A 22,629-nucleotide genomic window follows, 5' to 3' on the forward strand; every position below is an offset into this window, starting at 1 on the left:
TCCTTAAAGCGTCAGTTGTAATGACATCAATTCCCATAATGCTTTTCTCTGCTAGCACAACAGGGCCGCATTCAGCAGAACTAACACAACGTTAGAAACGGTCCTGTTCTGAACGACCAGTTGAATGTTGTGAATAGGCTATGGTGGCATAGAGGACGATTGTGTGCTGCACGAATTTTGCGATTTGAAATGGGCAGACACATATTGATCACACCTGTCAAACGGGAGCAAACACACTTCAAACAATGTTGAAGAACGGTGCGCACCGTTTTAGGGAAACGTGTACGTCATGCAACGTAGCAAATCGTTTAACGAACTGAACGCATCCCAGAAGTGGGCTACGGAACTGTGCCAGACAGGGACCGCAGCAAGTAAACAAGCCTATTCGACACAGTGATAGCGGAAACGAATTTAGGATACAGTTGTTTTATTGATCGGGGGCTCACGTTAGCTGCCGTACACGACACGGCAGTAAACCATTGAGAAAACTGGAATATTATTACAGTATTTGTTTTCGCACGGGAATAGACTCCTGATATGCGCATTATGCACTGCATCACTTTCGATAATATGGACGATTTTACCCTTAACATGGAGTACCTCATATGGGATTTAGGTTGGCATCTATAGCTACAGTAGGACGTTATTCCGTTGCATTGGACTGAAAGCAGCTGTCCTTGAGCTCCAGGATCATGGGCCCCATTATGCAGGAACGCACTGCCTCCACGGCATTGAAACGCGTTGTTTCCAAAGAGAAGATACGTACGAAGAATTCTGAAAATAACGAACCGATTACGAGGTAATCAATCAAATGTATTATAAAGCCCTTTTTACATCAGTAGTTGTCACAAAGTGTTTATACAGAAACCCATCCTACAACCCCAAAGAGCAAGCAATGCAGATGTAGAAGCACTGGCTAGGAAGAAACCTAGAGAGGAACCAGGCTCTGAGAGGTGGCAATTCCTCTTCTGGCTGTACGGGTTAATATTATAAGGGTACATGGCCATTAAGGCCAGATCGTTCAAGATATTCAAACGTCCATAGATGACCAGCAGGGTCAAATAATAATCACAGTGGTTATATAGAGCAGTGGTTTCCAAAACTGTAGTAATGTTCGAGCCACTCAAATTTCATATGAATATACATTAGGCGTGGTAAAATGTATAGAATTGCAAGAAAATTGGTTTTAAAAGTATTTTTTTTTATCTGCACTTCATGACAAATGTGTAGAATTGCAGGACATAAGCTTTAAACCTGCAAAGTTCTCTATGCCAACAAGAGGGGTGTGAACAGTTTGTGTCATGAACAGTGCTTGTGCCCATAGAAATATAAATAGGGGGGGTGGGGAGGGTATAGAGGGTGCAACAGGTCAGCACCTCAGGAGTAAAAGAGCTAGCTAGCACTTCTTGGGTTGATAATTCATGCATTCCCCACAATTTCCCAATAGTGTGTGATTGCGGCCTGCAATTGTTTCTGCATGTGGGCATTCCTGCATCTGCAGGCATGCCCCCTCCCAAAGAGCAAGATATCTTCATGTTTGTGTGACACTTTTGATATTCTGGATTTCCCCTGATTATCTACGTTATCAAAATCTGGGTCAAATGGGAAATAAAAGTATTATTTGAGTTTTTCCGGGGCAAAGGACACTGTATACTGGTGTTCTAGCTAGCTACCTATCCTGCCTGCAGTGTACCGCCAGAGTCCTAGCTAGCACCATTTGTCCTTCGGGTAAATCCATATGAATTCAATCACTTTTTGACAGCTTCACTTTTGATTTAAACAAAACTTTGTATACATGTTTGCCCATGGAAGAAATGGTCAGTAAGTTACTTTTTGGACCTCAGTGCCAAATCATTCAGGAGATAGAGGTGCTCGAAGTTGACCCATTTTCCATACCCCACCATACCAAGAGACATCCATGTCTTCATCACTGGAAAATATACAGTAAATGGTTGATATCATTTAAGAGCTTACAAACAGGATGATCAAAATGTTATAATTTCATAAATAAATTCAATAAACATTTTTAAAAAAATTACCTTTAAATGTAAAAGATAGAAGAGGAGGTAGGTGGCCAGCACGTTGCAATAAACTTTATTGAACTTTAAACAGAATGTATGTACAAAAGAGTACATAAGGGAGCAGTCAGCATAGTACATCAGGATGCACAACTGCAAAGCATTAACGCGTTGAACACACCGACAACATCATTGCATTTTGGTACACCATAATTACATTCATTTCCAATGAAACGTTGCGTTTGCAGCATTGCAGAGGCAGTTGCAGTGCGTTCGGTGAGGTGCATATGTTGGATTTATCGAACGTATGCGTCAAACTGTATGTGTAGACGGCTTGACAGAAATGGTAGCAGAAGGTGAATGTTGAACTTTTGTTGCATACATATCCAGATGATGCTGCGTACTATTTTGCGAAATCGAAGCGTCAGAGTTGAGTGCGGGACGCCTTGATCACACAGATACTGTTGTTGCGCAAAATAGTATGCAGCATAATGTGGATGTGTGCAACAAAAGTTAAACATTCATCTTCTGCTACCATTTCTGTCAAGCCAGCTACGCACACTGTTTGACGCATTCACCACACAGAACGCACTGCAACGTAACGCTGCAAGGCAAACACATCGTTCCATTGGAAATAAATGCACTTCTGGTGTACCAAAATGCAGACACTGTTGGTATGATCGAGGCATAAAAAGACAGATTATGCACTGGTGCGTAAAATACATTATATAAAAACACAGGAAGTACACCGTGGCAGTAATCAGCAATTCAGCAGAGCAAGGAATTACACAGTTTGTATACACTGAATCCACATCAAAGGACCTTAACCTTTTAACATCAATTATCTAAAAACTCGTAAATGCCAAGTTTTTCAGAACCGCATATGTTGTAGCTTAGAGTCTTCCTCTTAGATGTTTCTATTGTGTCCTCAATCGGTTGAGACACAACATGCTCTTGAATACAGGGTGGGTGTCATTTAAATCATAGAAATATAATTCATATAATGGACCTGTTCCTTTCAGACCACTGCAATTTAGCTGGTACACGATTTAAATTGAATTGAAATTGTAACTTCTAACTACTACCACAAGGATCCAGCGGTCATGTATTTTCTATTATCTTTATTTCTATGATTTCAATAGTTTCTTATGGAGGATTGAGTATAATTTAAAACAAGAAATTCCCATTCAAATCAACATTCTTCTATGTGTGGACCTATAACTATCTTTGTCATACTATTTGAAAGTCGAAATTTCAATTTGATTCTATTTACTACATTTATCAGCCAAAACACGACACCCAACCTTTATTCAAGAGCATGTTGTACCTTAATTGATGGCAGGCACAACCGAAAACCTCAGATTAAGTAAAATAGGGTCTAGTTTCAACATATACGAATATGAAAAAAATCAGAGTTTTAGATCATTGACGATGAAGGAAAAAAAAACTCTTTTTTTTAATCAAAAATAATTATAAAACAGTTTGACAGCCCTGTTTTGTAAGTTTTTAAATTATATCAATCTCAACTGTTTATCTTTATCAGTGATGGTATGGTATGCAAAATAGGTCAACTTTGAGCACCTTTTATGTCTTGAATGTTTTAGCATTCAGGCCAAAAAAAGTCACTTTCTGAGCACTTCTACAATGGACAAATATGTATGGAAGGTTTTGTTCAAATCAAAAGGGGGGGGGGGTGTCAAAAAGTGATTGAATTCAAATGGATTAACTCCTTCTCTAACGCCTGCTGAACACCTGCCCTCACCGTGGTTAATAGAACTGCGGAAAACAGTGCCCTAGCTACCTACATATCCTGTTTCCTATGTACCGCCTGTGTCCTAGTTAGCTACCTAGCATCCAGTGTCCTTCGCTAACATTTGTCGAACACCTGCCCTAGCCATTGTTAACATAACTGCAGGATAGCAATGGCCGACAGGCACTTCTTCTTCTGTGGGGTTTATTGGCGGTTGGCATCCAACGTTATGGTGCATTACTGCCACCTACTGTACTGGCGCGCCACCGCCTCCTGCCTGTATACCGGAGTCGTAGCTTAAAAAGTGACCAATAGAAGTATAAAGAGGGGTTTCTGCAAATTCAGGAATGCCCACATGCAGGAACACTCCAAATTGCGTATAGTGCAAAGAGATAATTACAAGCTCTCTCCTGTCTCCTCACTCCACTCTCTTGTTTCAACAGTTCAAAGAAAGCTAACAAGGTGAAGAAGGCAGGAGCTCAACTCAAGAATGCCCTTCCAGGTCAGGATAAGGACACTGTGTCGACAATCCAGAGGGTGAGTGACTGGTGGTGAAATCATCTTGCAGATCATGAGGTCTTGTCATGTGCACAATTACCATTAATAACCAGACTAGTGTTTGGCAAATAACTTATATGGTACATTTTCTCCTCAGGGCATTCATTCAAAGGGAAGCAGAGTCAAATCTGGCACTACTCGAAACACTAGCAAACTGGCAAGGTAAGTTTATTGGGGAACCCTTTCTTAAAATGACTCAGTCCAGTCAAATCCTTAATAACACTAACTCTCCACAGCCCTCAAGAAGGAGGCTTGAAGTCTAAACCACACACACACTCCACACAGAGGCAAGAGAAGCGAGAGGTTCAGCGAACGTCCCCATGTTGCGGTGAGTTAGATCAGAACCATGGGGTACTGGGCCGAAGTCGGAAAGCTCTCTCTCTGCCCCTCTCCCCTATACCTGGGCTGCGCCAGGGGCCAATGCGGCTTCACACACACACTCAAGTCCCCACCCTGGAGTCCCTCAGACAGTTTGAGCAGAAGGAAGTCGACTCGGACAGCGCCAGTGACCTGTCAGACTCAGAGAGACTGCCTGTACTCCCCTCCCCCTGTACCCCCTGCACCCCACCCCATCTCAACCTCCGCGCTGAAGTGATCAACTCCAGCGACTTCCCCCCAGCCTTCCCAGGACCACACGGGGCCACGAGCGACAACGTCAGCTACAACTACCCTGACTTCCTGCCTCCTCCCTTCAATACCTGGAGCCTACGCCAGCTGGCTGTGTTCCTCCACACGGAGGGCCGAGGCGCACCTCGCCCCAAACCTGTGGGGCCCCTGGAGAAGTACCTGGAGAGGCTGCTGCAGTTGGAGTGGCTCCAGATCCAGACTGTGCAGGCGGAGGCCTGCCGACCTGCGGGGGGCCGTCCTAGGGCCCTGGGCTTCCCCTCTGCCACCACCACGAACGCACCTCGGCCCCACACGGCGCCACCCAGCCGCCTCAGCTCCCCCAAAGGCCTGCGGCAGTGTCAGCGCGCCTTCCCGCTTGCCCCTCACAACCCCCCCTCGCTGGCAGCACAGCAGCTCTCCTGCCTCCCAGTCTGCCCCCATTGTCACATCCGCTACCCTCTGTGCAACGGGAGCTGCTCCTCCTATGCCTACCAGCGCCACTCGCGCCTCAGTCCCCTGCTGGAGCGCCGAGCCAGGCCCGGGGTTCCCCCGAAGAGGAGCAGCAGTGAGAGCCGGGTCACTTCCTCTGAGAGTAGGGCCACAGGCTGCAGTGGGGGAGGACAGACTCCAGGTAGCCCCTCGGCAGGAAGAAGCCACGTCAGACACATGCAGGCGGTTGGCAACATCCGTAAACCCGCCCAGGAGCCAGGCACTAACGGTAAAGGTCAGGCCAGTGTGAAGAAAGGCCGCGCCAGAGCCAATTCGGAAGCCGAGGTGAGGAAGGAGTCCAGTACGGCTAAGGCGGGTGTGGAGAAACACACACACTCTGGAAGTAAACGAGAGGCTAACACGATCAAGAGGGTCGAGAAAGACTGTCAGAGGACAGAAACAGGAAGTCAGGCATCTAAAAGTGGGGTTAAAAGAACAGTAAAAGAGCCACTCTCTCTCTTCAAGGCACCGTTGTCTGCCAAAGCGAATGGAAAAGCAAAGAATGTTCACTTTATTGCCAAGTAACCACATTTCCTGGCTCAGTACAGGAGCTTAAAGTTATGCTTGATAAAGTTCTATATAATATACAGTGCCTTCAGAAAGTATTCATATCCTTTTACTTTTTGTCGTGTTACAGCCTGAATTCAAAATGGATGAAATATATTTTTTCTCTCACCGATCTACATAAAATGCCCCATAATGACAAAGTGGAAACATGTTTTTCGAAATGTTTGCAAATGTATTGAAAGTTAAATACAGAAACATCTCATTTATGTAAGTATTCACACTCTTGAGTCAATGGGGCTCCCAAGTGGCACAGCGGTCTAAGGCACTGCATCTCAGTGCAAGGGGCGTCACTGCAGTCCCCCATCATTGTAAATAAGAATTTGTTCTTAACTGACTTGCCTAGTTAAATAAATAAAAATACATGTTAGAATCACCTTTGGCAGCAATTTACAGCTTTGAGTCTTTCTGGGTAAGTCTCTAAGAGCTTTGCACATCTGGACTGTACAATATTTGCACATTATTATTATTATTATTTTTTTTTTATCTCTGAAGTTGGTTGTTGATCAGTGCTAGACAGCCATTTTCAAGTCTTGCCCTAGATTTTCAAGCCGATTATAAGTAAAAACTGTAACTAGGCCACTTGGGAACATTCAATGTCGTCTTGGTAAGCAACTTTTAGGTTATTGTCATGCTGAAAGGTGAATTTGTCTCCCGGTGTCTGTTGGAAAGCAGACTGAACCAGGTTTTCCTTTTGGATTTTGCCTGTGCTTATCTATATTCTGTTTCTTTTTATCCTAAAAAGAACTCCATCGTCCTTGTCGATGACAAGCATGCCCATAACATGATGAAACCACCACCATCATGCTTAAATATAGAGTGGTATTCAGTGATGTGTTGGATTTGCCCCAAACATAACGCTTTGTATTAAGGATATAAAGTTAATTTCTTTGCCACATTTTTTTTTTTGCAATAGTACTTTAGTGCCTTGTTGCAAACAGGATGCATGTTTTGCAATATTTGTATTCTGTTCAGGTTTTTGTTTTTTTCACTCTGTCATTTAGGTTAATATTGTGAAGTAACTACAATGTCGTTGATCCATCCTCAGTTTTCTCCTATCACAGCCATTAAACTCTAACTGTTTTAAAGTCACCATTGGCCCCATTGTGAAGTCCCTGAGTAGTTCCCTTCCTCTCTGGCAACTGAGTTAGGAAGGACGCCTGTATCTTTGAAATGACTACATTGTGACTACACTGTATTGATACACCATCCAAATTGTAATTAATAACTTCACCATGCTCAAAAGGATATTCAATGTCTGTTTTTTTTTATTTGTATCTACCAATAGGTGCCCTTAGCAAGGCATTGGAAAACATCCCATGTCTTTGTGGTTGAATCTTTGTTTGAGATTCCTGAACTTATTTAGGCTTGCCATAACAAAAGGCTGGAATAATTATTAACTCAAGCTTTTCATCCGTAATTAATTTGTAAAAATGTTCTAAAAACATAATTCCACAGTGAAACAGGCTCTGCCAGTGATACAAAATCTTAATTTAATCCATTTGAAATTCAGGCTCTAACACAACAACATGTGGAAAATGTCAAGGGGTGTGAATACTTTCTGAAGGCTCTGTAACTGTTTTACTGCTGTTTAAATCACTACGCTAGCTGTTTGCAACTTTCAAAAGGTCAAATAAAAAATATATAATCATCTATTTCATGTAGACTTGATTTTAAGTGATACTTTAATAGGTCAAAGAATAAAAACATTGCCAACATGTTGTACTGTAACAATCTTGCACTGTAACAATTTTGGTTTGGCCAATACACGCAAGCCTTTACATGGAGCTTGGACCATGATATCTGATATTATGATCTAATGTGTGGAGTAAATATTTTTTTCCAGACATGTTTATTTCAGACTGTAATCAATTAAGGCTTTTAGGCAAACTGAAAACTTTGGGCTCAAGGCACTTTGCACTGTACAGCCAGTTTTGTCAGTACAGGTTATTGATGTTGAAAAGTAGACAACATATTATTAGTCAACCATTAATTATTTAGTCAGCAAGTAGGCTGATCCACAGAGCCTGAGGTTCACTCAAAATAGCCATCATCACCGGTCTAGTGGAGCTGTTTCTGGTGTTGGAATGTATTTGTTCCTTTATTCTCTCACTGTTTGTTTTTCCTTTGTTGCTTGACCATCGTGTATCTTTCTTTGGTGCCTCATTTGTTTCTGTGTCTAAGAGTTTAATGGTTGAATACGGGGAGAGACACACTGAGATATTGTTGGAATGATGGTTTATTGGTTCAATATGAATGATATACTCTATTCAAGGTATACTTGTGTAAGGGCTTTCTCTTGTTTGAATAGACTTTAATTGACATTGTCTATTACAAGTATAATTTGCATAGGGCTATAAGCTCTTTTTTTTGTTCAAGAGAGACAGTCTAATGTTTGCTACGAATGTAAATGCATATTTTTCCAAATTTTGTACACCATAGTTCTATTTATGATAGATATTGTGTTAATCACATTTTGATTCGCATTTATCATTGACATTTATGTTTACAGTTTTGGGTAGGAAAAATGTTAAGCAAAAAATCTGAATGTATATTGTTTTGCATAATTTAACAGTTATTCAATTTGTTTACATTAGAACGTCTATCAATGTATTGTACTTTATGTGGAATTTATTAATTGAAACGCTACATACATGTAATAGTCGTACTGTGTTAAATTGCACTTTATTTATTCAATATTAATGTAAAGTATCTAAGCCATAGATCAGGGAGTAGAGTTGTCGTAAACATTCACACGCACACAGAAAGTGGTGCATATTTTCTCAATGTTGAATGCAGTTGTTTGTAAGGCATAGAAATAAATATGCTTTGCACTGAATCATCGAGTGATGTCATTGTGTGAGTGTGACCTCACCATCTGAGTGAGGTTGTAAGAAAATACATATTTATGAAATTTTGATGGAAACTGTGGTGATATGTAGGCTTGTTGATTTCAATTGGAAAATCTTTTTGGGTAGTGTGTCATATCCTCTTCTTGCCTGGAAAAGGTTTTAGAAGCTGACGGAGTTGCTTCTTTCTGTCGTTTACACAGCCTGTTGTGGAGAAAACAGTTGTCAAAACACAACCTGATATTATGCTCTCTCTAAGGTGAGAAGCAAATGTATTGAAGTGTAAAAATTCATGTTTAAGAGACAATCATTTTCTATGAGGCTTTTTTGTTTGACTGACATGAGATGAACTTGAACCCAAGTGTGGTGACTGAGAGTAACAGTTTAAGCCAGACTTACCGAGGTGTGTGTTTGCAGTGAAACAGGCACTGCCCAGTGTCTCTAGGTTGACATCTTCTCTGTAGACGGGTCCATCGTTCCACATAAGGTCATAGCCACCAACCCTCTTCTCTCTGCCAGTCAATCTAAGGAGAACAACCAAAGAGAGAATATAGATGATAGGAAAAATAACATCAAATCACTTTCCCCTATTAAGTAGTCTCAGGAAGTGCTGTTACCTTATGTCTGGGAACAATAGGGGATTTTCTTGGCAACTTCGAAAGGGGAGAAGAAAATCTTTCAGGGACGGTGCTCTTCAGACAGACAACTCTCCCAACAAATCATACATTTGGGTAGGCTCAGCTTAAAATGCAGGCGGGAATTGTGCCCTTGATATACTATCACCCCGGAAACATGAAAGAGGTGGACGCAGATAGCTAGGCTAATTATAGCCACAGCCAGTCAGTGGTGGAAAGCTTGTAACACTAACATTCGCTGTCATGGCTCATGCAAACTACTAACTTGGAAAATACACATTGAAAATATTCTCTGCCAGCTCCATCTAGCTAGCTGTCCGGTGTGGATATTTATACCAGTGTACAATCGGAAAAGGCGGTGAAGTAAGAAAGCTGGATTTCCTGCTTTCCTGTCCATTTCCGACTATACCAACTGGACGTTTGTATCGGTGCAGACATGTATTTTGGAACATTGTTCATACGGGAGGTAATCCATCTGCACAGGGAGACTACAAATCAAGTCTTCTCATCAGTGGAAAGTAACGAAGATAGGAAAGGAGCATGCCAATATTTGGATCCAATTCCATCACTAAAGGCAACCACACTGCGGGTCACTCAGAATGTTGATACTGTATATTTTGAGGCTAGGTCAATATCTAGTGACAATTGCAGTCTGCACTGGAGCTTATAGGGTATGTCAGGTGTAACGCGGTTTATGTTAGTACAGAGTAAACATTCTGAGTTGAACCTGTAGTGTGGTTTCCCTTTTAAAAGGGAAAACTCAAATTCATGCCTACTGGTTTCCCAAATGACGTCTACCCTAATCCAGAGATATTCAGCTCTATCACTAGGGGGCCATTTTGTCTGTGGATTTTTCAGTAGCTGTCCAGTATTTTAGCTGTCTAGATCTTCTAGGAAATACGACACCCCCTTCTGTGAACCCCTGTCCGAACAGTTGATTTGCCAGTTCAGCCAATTAGACATATCGGCCAAAGTGTGAGAGGTCAACTTTTTGAAACAGTCTGTTTCAGATACAGGTTTGAGGAGGGGTATTAAAGTGGTTATTCTATAATTTATGTTTTGGCCACAAATAAAGGACTTGTGAGTCAACAACATTATTTGGCTATGAGTTCACAGAATTAGCTTTTAAAAACTATATTTTCCTTGGAGAGTTACTTTAAAACCCAAATAATGTCACCAATTGGCCTGAGAATCTTGATTTCCGAGGTCTAAATCAGTGGCTAAATCAAAAGCAAAGAAGGAAACCAGTAGGCATATTGGCCCTGGGTTGAGTATCCTTTCCCCACTCCCTACCTGCCCTCCATATCCACAATGTGTAAGGTATCCTCCAGCAGACAACACTTCATCTCGTAGTCCTCTTGGCTGCTGGCGGTGAGAGAGGGAGAGGCGTTCACCTCTATCAGCCACCTGTGGAGAGACACAAATTAGGAATTGCAATCCGACTTGAATGTTCGCACCAGTCTCCCATTGACATCAATGAAAGATTAAGTGAAGAGTTGCGTCCGCTTATAATTCTGAATTGGCCTAAAAGAGATTAAGGATGACGGCAATGATCTAACATTAAGATGATCCAAGAATTGTGACAGACCTAGCTACCACTTTACATTGTGGACACACCAACAGATCCACGGATGACGCAATCGCCATTGTACTGCAGACTTCCCCTAAATACCTATGTCAGAATGCTGTTCATTGACTACAGCTCAGCCTTCAACACCATAGTGCCCTCCAAGCACATCACTAAGCTCAGGGCCCTGGGTCTGAACCCCTCCCTGTGCAACTGGGTCCTGGACTTCCTGATGGGTCGACCTCAAATGGTGAAGGTAGGTAAGTTAGGCAACACCTCCCCGCAGAAGTCCGTGCTCAGCCTCCTCCTGTACTCCCTGTTCATCCATGACTGCTTGGCCATGCAGGTCTCCAACTGAATCATCAAGTTTGCTGACGACAACAGTGGTAGACCTGATTACCAACAATGACGAGTCGGCCTACAGGGAGGACGTTGGAGCTCTGGCGGAGTGGTGCCAAGAAAATAACCTCCCCCTCAACAAAACGAAGGAGCTGATCGTGGACTACAGGAGAAAGCAGAGAGAGCACGCCCCTATCCACATTGATGGGGCACAGTGGAGAGGGTCAAAAGCTTCAAGTTCCTCAGTGTGCATATCACTGACAACCTGAAATGGTCCCTTCACACAGACAGCATGGTAAAGAAGGCACAACAGTGCTTTTTCAACCTCAGGAGGCTGAAGAAATGTGGCTTGGCCCCTAAGACCCTCACAGACTTCTACAGATGCACCATTGAGAGCATCCTGTCAGGCTGTATCACCACCTAGTACGGCAATTGCACTGTCCGCAACCGCAGGGCTCTCCAGAAGGTGGTGTGGTAAGCCCAACGCATCATCGGGGGCACACTGTCTGCCCTCCAGGACATCTACAGCACCGGTGTCATAGGAAGGCCAAGAAGACCATCAAGGACCTCAGTCACACGAGCCACGGCCTGTTCACCCCGCTACCATCTAGAAGGCGGAGACCGTACAGGTGCATTGAAGCTGGGACCAAGAGACTGATAAACAGCTTCTATTGTAAACACTCGCCACTAGCTGGCCTCCGCCCAGTACCCTGCCCTGAACCTTATACACTATACACCTTTCAAACCATGACATTTTCCTGCCAACTTTAGCATCCCGCCAACTTTTCTTTATATATGAAAGGTATTGTCGGTGACAAAGCCTATACTTATATTTCTTCCAATCGACCTAGTCATGATTGCAGTAAAGTTCTGCCTACGCTCTTAAACTCTTGATGGTTGCTAGGCAGCGCCCGTTACTACTATCATCCCGGCAGTTCTAAACTTTGCGAGGCATGTCTCACCCATCTCTTCGCATAGCTCACCACATGCACTGCTTTCTTAACCACAACTGGATGGATCCATAAAGAATTACTGTGGGACTAAATATACCTGAACGACAAAAATATTGGAATAAAGTAGGCTAATACAATTGATGGCATCAAATTGTTGCTTGCTAAAACTTGCTAAAACTAACAAAGTCATCCAAACTGTTATGAGACAAGCGTGGGGTCTTGATAAATCAACCAATATCTCCATTTGGATATTGTTAAGGCTACAATTAGGCTGTGGAAATGTTAGCTAAGTTGAGGTGAGTGCTGCGCATGATCATCTTGTCTAGTTGACAAATTTATTAGCACTGATCAGAACATTTTGCCAGCATGTTGGGGCTCCCGAGTGGCGTGGCGCAGCGGTCTAAGGCACTGCATCTCAGTCCTTAAGGCGTCACTACAGACACCCTGGTTCGAATCCAGTCTGTATCACAACCGGCCGTGCACAATTGGACCAGCGTCGTCCGGGTTTGGTCGGTGTAGGCCGTCATTGTAAATAAGAATTTGTTCTTAACTGACTTGCCTAGTTAAATTAAGGTTAAATTGAAAAATTAACAAGTGGATTATTTTGCTCTTCACTCTATGTCAATTAGTAGCCTAGGCCTACTCCCGACCAAAAGACTGTGACAAGTCTTAACAAATCAATGTGATTCGTTTCACTGAATCTCCATCTGTATATTTGGTTAATTCTTTGGATGGGCAAATAAGTGGAGGGGGTATCACTCATTTATTTGTTTGCTCATCTACAGTGCCTTCAGAAATAATTCACACCCCTTGACTTTTTCCACATTACAGTCATATTCTAAAATGTATTGAATATTTGTTTTCTCTCATCAATCTACACACAACATTCTATAATGACAAAGGGAAAACAGATTTCTAGAAAATGTTGCACATTTATTAAATTTAAAAAACAGATATACCTTATTTACATAGGTAGTCAGATCCTATGCTATGAGACTCGAAATTGAGCTCATATACAAACAATTTCCATTGATCATCCTTGAGATGTTTCTACAACTGGATTGGAGTCTACCTATGGTAAATTCCATTGATTGGACATGATTTGGAAAGGCACACATCTGACTATTTAAGGTCCCACAGTTGAAAGTGCATGTCAGAACAAAAACTAAGCCACGAGGTCGAAGGAATAGTCTGTAGAGCTCCGAGACAGGATTGTGTCGAGGTACAGATCTGGGGAAGGGTACCAAAAAATGTCTGCAGCATTGAAGGTCCCCAAGAACACAGTGGCCTCCATCATTATTAAACTGAAAAAGTTTGGAACCACCAGGACTCGACCGAGAGCTGGCCGCCCGGCCAAACTGAGCAATCGGGGGAGAAGGGACTTGGTCAGAGAGGTGACCAAGAACCCGATGGTTACAGTGACAGAGCTCCAGAGTTCCTCTGTAGAGATGGGAGAATCTTCCAGAAGGACAACCATCTCTTCAGCACTCCACCAATCAGGCCTTTATGGTAGGATGGCCAAACGAAAGCCACTCATCAGTAAAAAGCACATGACAGCCCGCTTGAAGTTCGTCAAAAGGCACCTACAGGACTCTCAGACCATGAGAAACAAGATTCTCTGATCTGATGATACAAAGATTGAACTCTTTGGCCTGAATGTCAAGCGTCACGTCTTGGAGGAAACCTGGTACCTATGGAAAAGCATGGTGGTAGCAGCATCATGCTCTGAGGATGTTTTTCAGTGGCAGGGACTGGGAGACTTGTCAGGACTGAGGGAAAGATGAACGGAGCAAAGTAGAGAGAGATCCTTGATGAAAACCTGCTCCAGAGAGCTCAGGACCTCAGACTGGGGTGAAGGTTCACCTTCCAACAGGACATCGACCCTAAGCACAGTGCCAAGACAACGCAAGAGTGGCTTTGGAACAAGTCTCAATGTCCTTGAGTGACCCAGCCAGAGCCCGGACTTGAACCCAATCGAACATCTCTGGAGAGACCTGAAAATAACTATGCTGTGACGCTCCCCATCCAACCTGACAGAGCTTGAGGATCTCCAGAGAACAATGGGAAAAACTAAAATACAGGTGTGCCAAGCTTATAGCGTCATACATACCCAAGAAGACTCAAGGCTGTAATCGCTGCCAAAGTACTGAGTAAAGTGTCTGAATACTTATGTAAATGTTACATCAGTTTTTATTTTTAATACATCTGCAAATGTTTTTTGTTTTGTCATTATGGGGTCTTGTGTGTAGATTGATAAGAAAAACAAACAATTTAATACATTTTAGAATAAGGCTGTAACGTAACAAAATGTGGAAAAAGTTAAGGGGCCTGAAAACTTTCCAAATGCACTGTATATATACTGTATATATATATATATATATATATATATATATATATATATATATTGGTACTGTATATATATATATATATACAGTACCAATCAAAAGTTTGGATACATCTACTCAAAACATGGATGTCGATTAAGGCAGCCCACCGTACCTATCTGATTCAGAGGGGTTGGGTTAAATGCGGAAGACATATTTCAGTTGAAGGTATTAAGTTGTACAACTGACTAGGTATCCCCCTCTCCCTTTCATTCAAGGGGTTCTTTATTTTTACTATTTTCTACATTGTACAATAATAGTGAAGAAATCAAAACTGTGAAATAACACATATGGAATCATGTAGTAACCAAAAAAGTGTTGAACAAATGAAAATATATTTATATTTGAGATTCTTCAATGGAGCCACCCTTTGCCTTGATGACAGCTTTGCACACTCTTTGCATTCCCTCAACCAGCTTCATGAGGTTCCTTCCTACATAAACGTCAGATTTATAAAGCAATTCAGTGGTTACATACTGGGCTCAGACTGGCTAAGGTTTTGCATTAGAAATACAGTCAGTCGGTGGGGAATGAGGATGGAGGTGTGCGTGTGTCTCACGGTTTGAGGTCCTGATCCAGTAGGATGTCATAGCCATAGAGCTCAAAGCAGTGTTTGTCGTTGATGATTACTTTCTGCACACTCTGCAGGCTACGGACAAATATGTTGTCAACGTCCTTAAACAAAGCCTCTATGGTCTCTGTGCCATGCCTCGCAGTCAGGTATCGCCGAAGCTGCTGCATCTGCCACTTACAGCCCTACACACACGGAAGGGAGAATAGAGGGAGAGATTCATAGCAAAGTCATTTATTCTTAAATTGTGTTTAGCAGTGGTCTTACTAAACATTCGGATTAGATTACCCCACAACATTGTGACTTTTGAAGGAATTCTACACACCTTTTCAGGATCATAATCTGGTGCTGTTTTTTGCACTGCCACATTGGTGAGATGGACATCTTAGAAGAAGCATTAAGGAGACGTTCTATTTGCCTAGTCCCAGATCTGCTTGTACTCCTGCCAACTCCATTGCTGTCATTGCCAAGCCAAACAATTTCCTAAAAAACTGTTTCTGCTTTGTCATTATGGGGTATTGTGTGTAGATTCATGAGTGCAAAAAATTATTTAATCCATTTTAGAATAAGGCTGTAACGTAACAAAATGTGGAAAAGGTCAAGAGGTCTGAATACTTTTGGAATGCACTATATGACAGGATAACGAGTGACAAGGAGTTGGCATGATGGCACAAACAGACTGGCACTGGAGAAAGAGATGATGGAGAAATAGTAGAACAGAATTTGGGTCAAATGTATTTAAATTCCAGGCAATTCAAAAGACTCAAATTGTTTCAGACAATTTATTATTAGGATTCCGGATTTAATCCTGAATTGAGTCGAGATGAAATAGAGCCGACCGTTGGGAGTTTGTTTCTAAGGAAAAGACAATTATTATTATTTGGCTGCAGAACAGTCGACTACTGTGTGCAGATAACTGTTCTTAGACAATAACTCAGCTCACATACAAGGCTGTAATGAGGTAAGGAGAAGGATACACTGGTCATCAATGCTGGTGAGAGAGAATCGGGTGCTGGAGAATCGGGCAAAACCATCTCGATATAACCATGCCTTCAGTGGGATATACTAAGACGCACACAAATGAATTCTAGTTAACAGTGTTAAATTGACATATTTTACAGCATGTGTTGCTTACTTCATCAGCTGACGTGTCAAGCCCATATGAGTGAAGTGCTTTAATCCAATGATCTACCAAAATGGTTTTAGATTTGATTACTTTGATTTTGATTCATTTAGTGATTGAGAAGACCGAAACTTACTGATGTAACCAATACATAAACCCTCAAGTCAAATTTTCTCCCTATTTAAGGAAAGGTCATAAAAAGAGAACATTAGAGAAGAGCAATGCAGAAATATAAAAATAATCTATTGTGTAATAATTTATTCCAAACTTAGACCTATTATCAAACTTAAGTTTAATGCACCACTGATAAGATAGGGATTTTCTATGTAGCGCTGTGCAACGTAGCTCTCCACTTGAGTCTCATCTCTCTGCTCCTCTGAGCGACTCCCATCCTGTACAAACACAAACATACAGTGTCAGTGTGTGTTTGTTTGTCTGTCTGTCTGTCTTTAAAAAAAAATATATATAAAAAAAAAAAAAATTACAAACATGAACATAAACCATGTAAAAGTTAAGGGAAACAACCTATAAGACATCTACATTGCACAACAATCATATAATGTAATGTTTCAATTTATTATATTACCGCATGGTGTTACCTTTTTCCAGTCCATGATGTCTTTCAGTTTTTGAAATAGGAAAATGCCCTTCCCCTGAGATCTTGCAACCTGAACAAAGATTGATAGAGGGAGTTGAACTTCATAACTATAGTATAAAGATACAAATGTATTATGTTAGTGCATAATGTAAAAGCAATAGTTTTGTTTTGTCTACTCTTCTTATTACTGAGGGCAACCTAATGCTAAACTAAGCTTGTGTGAATTGTCACGTTCACTGTTGAAAATAATGCATTTGTAGACTTATAGATTTAGTGCACAGGTATGTTCTGGTTGTATGATTGTTCTGTGTTTTTTTAAACTGGAGCTGCCTTGTTTGCCACATCTTCCTTGGAAAATATATGTTTTTGTATCTCTGATGGGAATGGATTAAATAAAGGTTCGACAGGCCTATATTAAACAAAAAAACAAATCTGCAGGTCCTCTCACCGGTTTCATGATCCAGGTGCTGCCCGGACTCCGTTTGAACTCTTCCACAAAGAGGTGGTATTCACTGGGTAGTTCAAAGGTCCGGGGGAAAAAGTCACATTTGGACGCTTCAATGCGGCCAGCTTCCCTCTCAAGGGTTTTGCGGTACCTCTTCAGGTTTTTCACCATTAGGTTCTTGCGCGTCAGCTGCATGATAAAACAAATTAAGATTATGATACAGTACAAACATAAGTGATACGTTATGAGGGGCAATCTGCGATTAGTACATCCTTTTTTTGACTCTTAAATGAATGATAGCCTATATACACATTGACTCTTTAAGAAATGCCTTATGATCTTACTTAAACAAATAATATTTTTGATCTCAGAGATGGATGATCAGTCCCTTCATCCATAAGTCTATCTAACTATGAATTTGAGAGTGGTTGCCTTTCTCCAGCCCCATTCCTCAGCTGTTTACCAAAACAGTGTGGGGTGAACTCTGTTGTTTGAACTGCAGATTGCCCTTATAATACATGACTATAAATAAGAGCGCCACATGGGAAAATATGGTCAAATCACACCTGCTGTCCATATATGCTAACAGCTATTTTTACAATACATGGTAACACTACTGTATGATCCTTGTGCATCATAAAAGCCTTCATAACAGCTTAGACATAATGTCCCCCATAGGCAGTGATAAAGATGAACCTTATGGACACCGGCAAAATATTCTATGAGGCTAGTTAATGAGGCTAGTCAGGCACAACTTCTGTACATGACAACAGATTTGCCTGTCATCTAACAAGCATACATATGACGGCTGTTATAGCCTAATGTCTTTTGTAGGCTAGTGTTGTAAAGGCTTTATGAATACATAGATAAGGGGGCCCCACATTAAGTGTTACTGACTAATCTATAACGGTACTGACTGACCTCATAATGATTGCGGAAATGGCATATCCTCACGTGTTCTTCCATGTAGGAGTGGTCGAAATTCTCCCTCAGCCACCCAACATCACACCAGTTAAAATCCCATTCTCCATCACTGCGCTCACAGATATATATACAAAAAAAACATGGGCATTTGACGTCTTGTAATGTAGGCTAAGTCACTCAGGATACAATACGCTATTTAAAATGCTCACACACACTCTGGATACAATATGCTACAAAGCCTAATCACAATTCAATGTTGTGGATGCACGCACGCACACACACACATTGTGGCTACATCATTAGGTCTAGCCTACACAACTCACTCTTTGACCTCCATCCAGCCTGGTCTTTGTCGCAAGACATCCTGAATGGTGTTTGTTAGGCCACATTTGTAACGTACACAACTTCTTCCATCCCTAAGGAGTCAACAAGTGGTTTGTTAGTATCTTCCATTGCCAGGCTATGTCACAAACATCAGCCATCCAACATCACACCAGATAAAATCACATTTGCCATTACTGTGATCACATATCACAAATCATATGCATTTTACTTATTGTCATGTAAGTAAGTCCGTCTACACTAAGAAAAAAAAGTTATATCTAGAACCTAAATGGGTTCTTCGGCTGTCCCCATAGGAGAACACTTTGAAGAACCCTCTTTTGGTTCCATGTAAAACCTTTTCTTCTTAAAGTGTGTACACACAATATAGCTAGTAAAATGCAAATAAAAAAACACACACACACACACACAGCTAATAGCATTAGCCTACAGTGGCTATCATTAATTATCTAGCTGGGTGTCAAAATGAATGTAAAATTGTCTATGTACTGTCAGATGTTTCCAATCATGTTAGTGAGTAACGTTAAGTAGCTAACGTTAGCTGGTTAATAACAACCATATTTGCAGAACAACTCACCCCTCTCTTCTTTTTTGATAACCATAAGGACCCTTGTAACCAGCAGTCTGGTGAAACAATGAATGATTTAAGATAGCTAGCCATTCACAATTGCCTGAACAAGCTAATAAGTTAGCTAGCTAGACATTGAACGTTAGTTGATTATCTTCGCTAAAGTCCACAACAGAGACAAAGCTAAATATATCTGCCTCTGAGTCGGACACAATGAAGTCGTGACCAGACCAGCCTAGGCAGCTGATAATCGGCGCTAGATCTGCTCTAGCAGCTTCACCAGTATCAGAACCACAGGTCAAAATGCGCTAACAGTAACGTTAACGTTGCTAAAGTTGGCTACACAGAGCATGCATACATTTTCATTTGAAGGGCTTTCCCACCTTATTCTTTGACATGTTTTCGTGGTAGCATTCGCCACATCTGTTTACCGGGGTCAGCTGAAAGTTTAATTAGCTAAATGTTTAGCTAGCAGCATTAACGTTAGCTAGCTGTCGAGTAGTTTGACCAGATACTAGAAAGGAGTAGCTAGTTCGTATCTACCTGGTTTGACAACACATGTTGTCATGGCAACCTCATGAATAAAAAAGCTGTATTTATAATCATGAATTCCAATGAATTACACACAATCTTTGAACATTTATTTACATATTTCCCAAATCATAGGAAGAGAGAAAAAGCGTACAGCACTGGTAGACCCCCTCTTAAGTCAGTACAAGACACACTGACGTCACGCACAGACGCGCTTGTCTTTTGGATGCGCTACTAATGCAGCCTTCGAACCAACTGGAAGCTCGGAAACCTCCATATTCAGTGCGTTCAAGACAATTGGGAACTAGGATAAAACAAGCTCCGACTGGGAAAATTAGTTTTCAACGGTCCTCTAACTCGGGAATCCAAGTAGGGAACTTGGGCCTCTTTCTAGAGCTCCGATTTTACGACTTTAAGATGACTGACGTCAGTTTACCTCGTTTTTCCCCAAGTTCTCAGTTGTCGTGAACGCACCATAAGAAAGCCATCATCATCATCATCATCATCATCATCATCTGCGCCCATTCAACATAGCCTAGATTTACGTTTTTATTACTTATAAACAAACAAACTTTTTAAGGTTCTCATACGCATTTAATTACGTTTTGATTATTGCTTTAATAACAGTCGCTAAGACTATATTTGGTTGTGATCTTTGCTTAAATAACTATTTTGGATGCAGCATTTGTTAGCTAGAATGCTAACGCTCATTGACATAGGCTGTAGCAAAAGCTAGCCAAAGAGCCAATTTACTACAGCTAGAACAACGAGACAGATATTTCACCTGATGTATAAATGTGAAGCATCCGCTTGGCGTTTCCACTCAGTACCATATATGGTGATGAGAGAAAGCCCAGAGGCCGGCTGTGAGAGATGGATTTTGGGCGACATTCTGCTCATTTTCTCATCTATGAAACATTTGATATCCATACAGTTTTCTGTTTCCAAAACTACAACCTGTAACAAACAGAGTGGACGGAGTTTCTAAAAAATTGCGTTGCTTAGAAGGAGTGCACACGCGCACTTCACAGAACTAGGGTTCGCTAACGAACATTTTAAAATAAATGCTATAACGAGCCAATAGGATCTCACTAGCTCGTGCTTGGCTCTGCCCACCGAGTTTTCTGCACCCTATGATTAATTTGCTTCCATTGTAAACGACGTGTTCTGGTCTATCTTGGTTTATTAATACAAATATTAGATTGCACTGGTTGACATTGAAATGTTTAAAAAAAAGTATAATTACAGAAAATACAAGCAGGTAGAAAAACTCTGTCATAAAAAATAAATACATTCATCAGTATAAGGTCCTCAATTCGATTTCTGAATAGCACTACAGGAACCAAAACATCACATTTAAGAACATTTTAAAGATTGTTCCACAAATAAGTTGCAAGAAAACTTAAACCTGATTTACCTAACTCGGTAAAGACCAAAGGAATTTTCAGAGATAGCCATCCCTGAGACCGAGTGTGGTAACTCATAAGACTAATGTTTAGTAATGATGCTAGGTAAAGTGGGAGTATTTGTAAAAGAGCTTTATACATGAAAACATAGCACTGTATCACCCTACGTGACATCAAAGAGGGACAACTAACTTTCTGGTAGAGAATGCAGGGATGAGTACTAAAACTGTCGCCAGTAATAAAGGGCAGTGTGCTATGTTAAACTGCATCTAACGGCTTTAATGAAGTGGCAGGTGCGTTCATATGGCCTGGTCTAGGCCAATTGAGGAAAGCTTCTGAATTAGCAGTGAGTAATCAACAGTATTGAAGGCCTTTGACAGGTTAATGAAGAGGACAGCACAATGTTGCCTTTTATCCACATAACTTATAACTAGGGATGCAGCAGAGATACTGATATGACCTGGTCTAAAACCTGACTGATGTACATTTAGAATTAATTTCAAAGATAAGAAAGATTTTAGCTGAGAATTAATCAAGGATTCAAATATTTTAGCTAGGCAAGAAAGTTTAGAAATAGGGTGATAATTAGTTAGGTCACAGCGGTAACCACCTTTGTGAAGGGGGAGTACGTGTCAGGTTTAAAAAATATGGTTTAATGATTCAGCAATCAGGGGGGCAGAGAGCTGCAGCAAAAATGGATCAAGCATATCACAGTGGATTTATTTTCTCTGAATTTTTTAAAAGAGGCATGTTTATCTGCCAGAGGAATAAATATGGATGATACATTTTCTAGAGCCAACTCAGGGTCAGGAATACAGGAGACTAGATGTATGGCTAAATCAGAGTAGAACATGTAATGTGAAAACCCTTGAGGAGAAAACTTTAAAAAATGTGTCTTCTTAATTAAACAAGGATTAGAATTTAGCTGTTTGGTATCTCTAACACATACTACAGGACAATGATCACTGAGATCATATGCAAATACTTCACTAGACAAATATTTATGGGGGTTATTAGTAAGAATTCAATCAATCAGGAGTTAACAGCGTTTTTCCCATTTTCCCAGCTGTGGGGGATTTGAGATCAATTGAGTCAGACTAAAATCAATGCATTTACTCTTAAATTGATTGAGGTTGGGGATAGCCAATCCAGATTTCAAATCCTAAAAAATGACCAACTCAGAGGAAAGAAAATGTGTTCAACACTTAGATGTAGCACCAACAGCATCTGCCTTGGCAGTATTCTGGTTTATGGACACATCTACAACCAGGAGCTCAAATGACTTGGGAACAGAAATATTTCAAGAACAGGGCGCCATGAAATTTTAAATTATTGATTTGACATATATGGCCACAACTCCCCCTTTCTGTAATATGTCAAATCTAAATACATTATAATAATTTACTTCA

The 22,629-nt window shown here is 41.1% G+C and overlaps 2 protein-coding genes across 2 annotated transcripts; one reads left to right on the forward strand and one right to left on the reverse strand.

Moving 5' to 3' along the window:
* Window positions 1-347: 347 nt before the first annotated feature.
* LOC139416519 (family with sequence similarity 217 member Ba) lies at window positions 348-8,824 on the forward strand. Its single transcript, XM_071165218.1, has 4 exons — window positions 348-799; window positions 4,212-4,305; window positions 4,424-4,488; window positions 4,563-8,824. Exons 1-4 carry the CDS (start codon window positions 693-695, stop codon window positions 5,944-5,946), a joined length of 1,650 nt encoding a protein of 549 aa, XP_071021319.1. The 5' UTR covers window positions 348-692; the 3' UTR covers window positions 5,947-8,824.
* LOC139416520 (tubulin tyrosine ligase-like family, member 9) lies at window positions 8,350-19,839 on the reverse strand. The gene is made up of 14 exons (XM_071165219.1): window positions 19,667-19,839; window positions 19,293-19,339; window positions 18,697-18,789; window positions 18,371-18,482; window positions 17,453-17,638; window positions 17,006-17,074; window positions 16,708-16,798; window positions 16,543-16,583; window positions 16,261-16,348; window positions 15,609-15,667; window positions 15,272-15,468; window positions 10,763-10,876; window positions 9,234-9,358; window positions 8,350-9,038 (listed from the first exon to the last, which is right to left on the reverse strand). Exons 1-14 carry the CDS (start codon window positions 19,679-19,681, stop codon window positions 8,968-8,970), a joined length of 1,308 nt encoding a protein of 435 aa, XP_071021320.1. The 5' UTR covers window positions 19,682-19,839; the 3' UTR covers window positions 8,350-8,967.
* Between the last annotated feature and the right edge of the window lie 2,790 nt (window positions 19,840-22,629).

This window comes from Oncorhynchus clarkii, chromosome 9 (genome assembly GCF_045791955.1).
Source record: "Oncorhynchus clarkii lewisi isolate Uvic-CL-2024 chromosome 9, UVic_Ocla_1.0, whole genome shotgun sequence".
Lineage (NCBI taxonomy): Eukaryota > Metazoa > Chordata > Actinopteri > Salmoniformes > Salmonidae > Oncorhynchus > Oncorhynchus clarkii.

Excerpts from the sequence above, each read along its gene's own strand:
- LOC139416519 (XM_071165218.1), top strand. The coding sequence starts at position 693 with ATGGGCCCCATTATGCAGGAACGCACTGCCTCCACGGCATTGAAACGC. Across the intron at positions 800-4,211 it reads AATAACGAACCGATTACGAG|TTCAAAGAAAGCTAACAAGG; the intron begins GTAATCAATCAA and ends TTGTTTCAACAG. Across the intron at positions 4,489-4,562 it reads AACACTAGCAAACTGGCAAG|CCCTCAAGAAGGAGGCTTGA; the intron begins GTAAGTTTATTG and ends AACTCTCCACAG.
- LOC139416520 (XM_071165219.1), bottom strand. Across the intron at positions 15,668-16,260 it reads CACCAGCATTGATGACCAGT|ATGTCCATCTCACCAATGTG; the intron begins GTATCCTTCTCC and ends GCTTCTTCTAAG. Across the intron at positions 9,039-9,233 it reads CACTGCAAACACACACCTCG|GCTGTGTAAACGACAGAAAG; the intron begins GTAAGTCTGGCT and ends TCTCCACAACAG.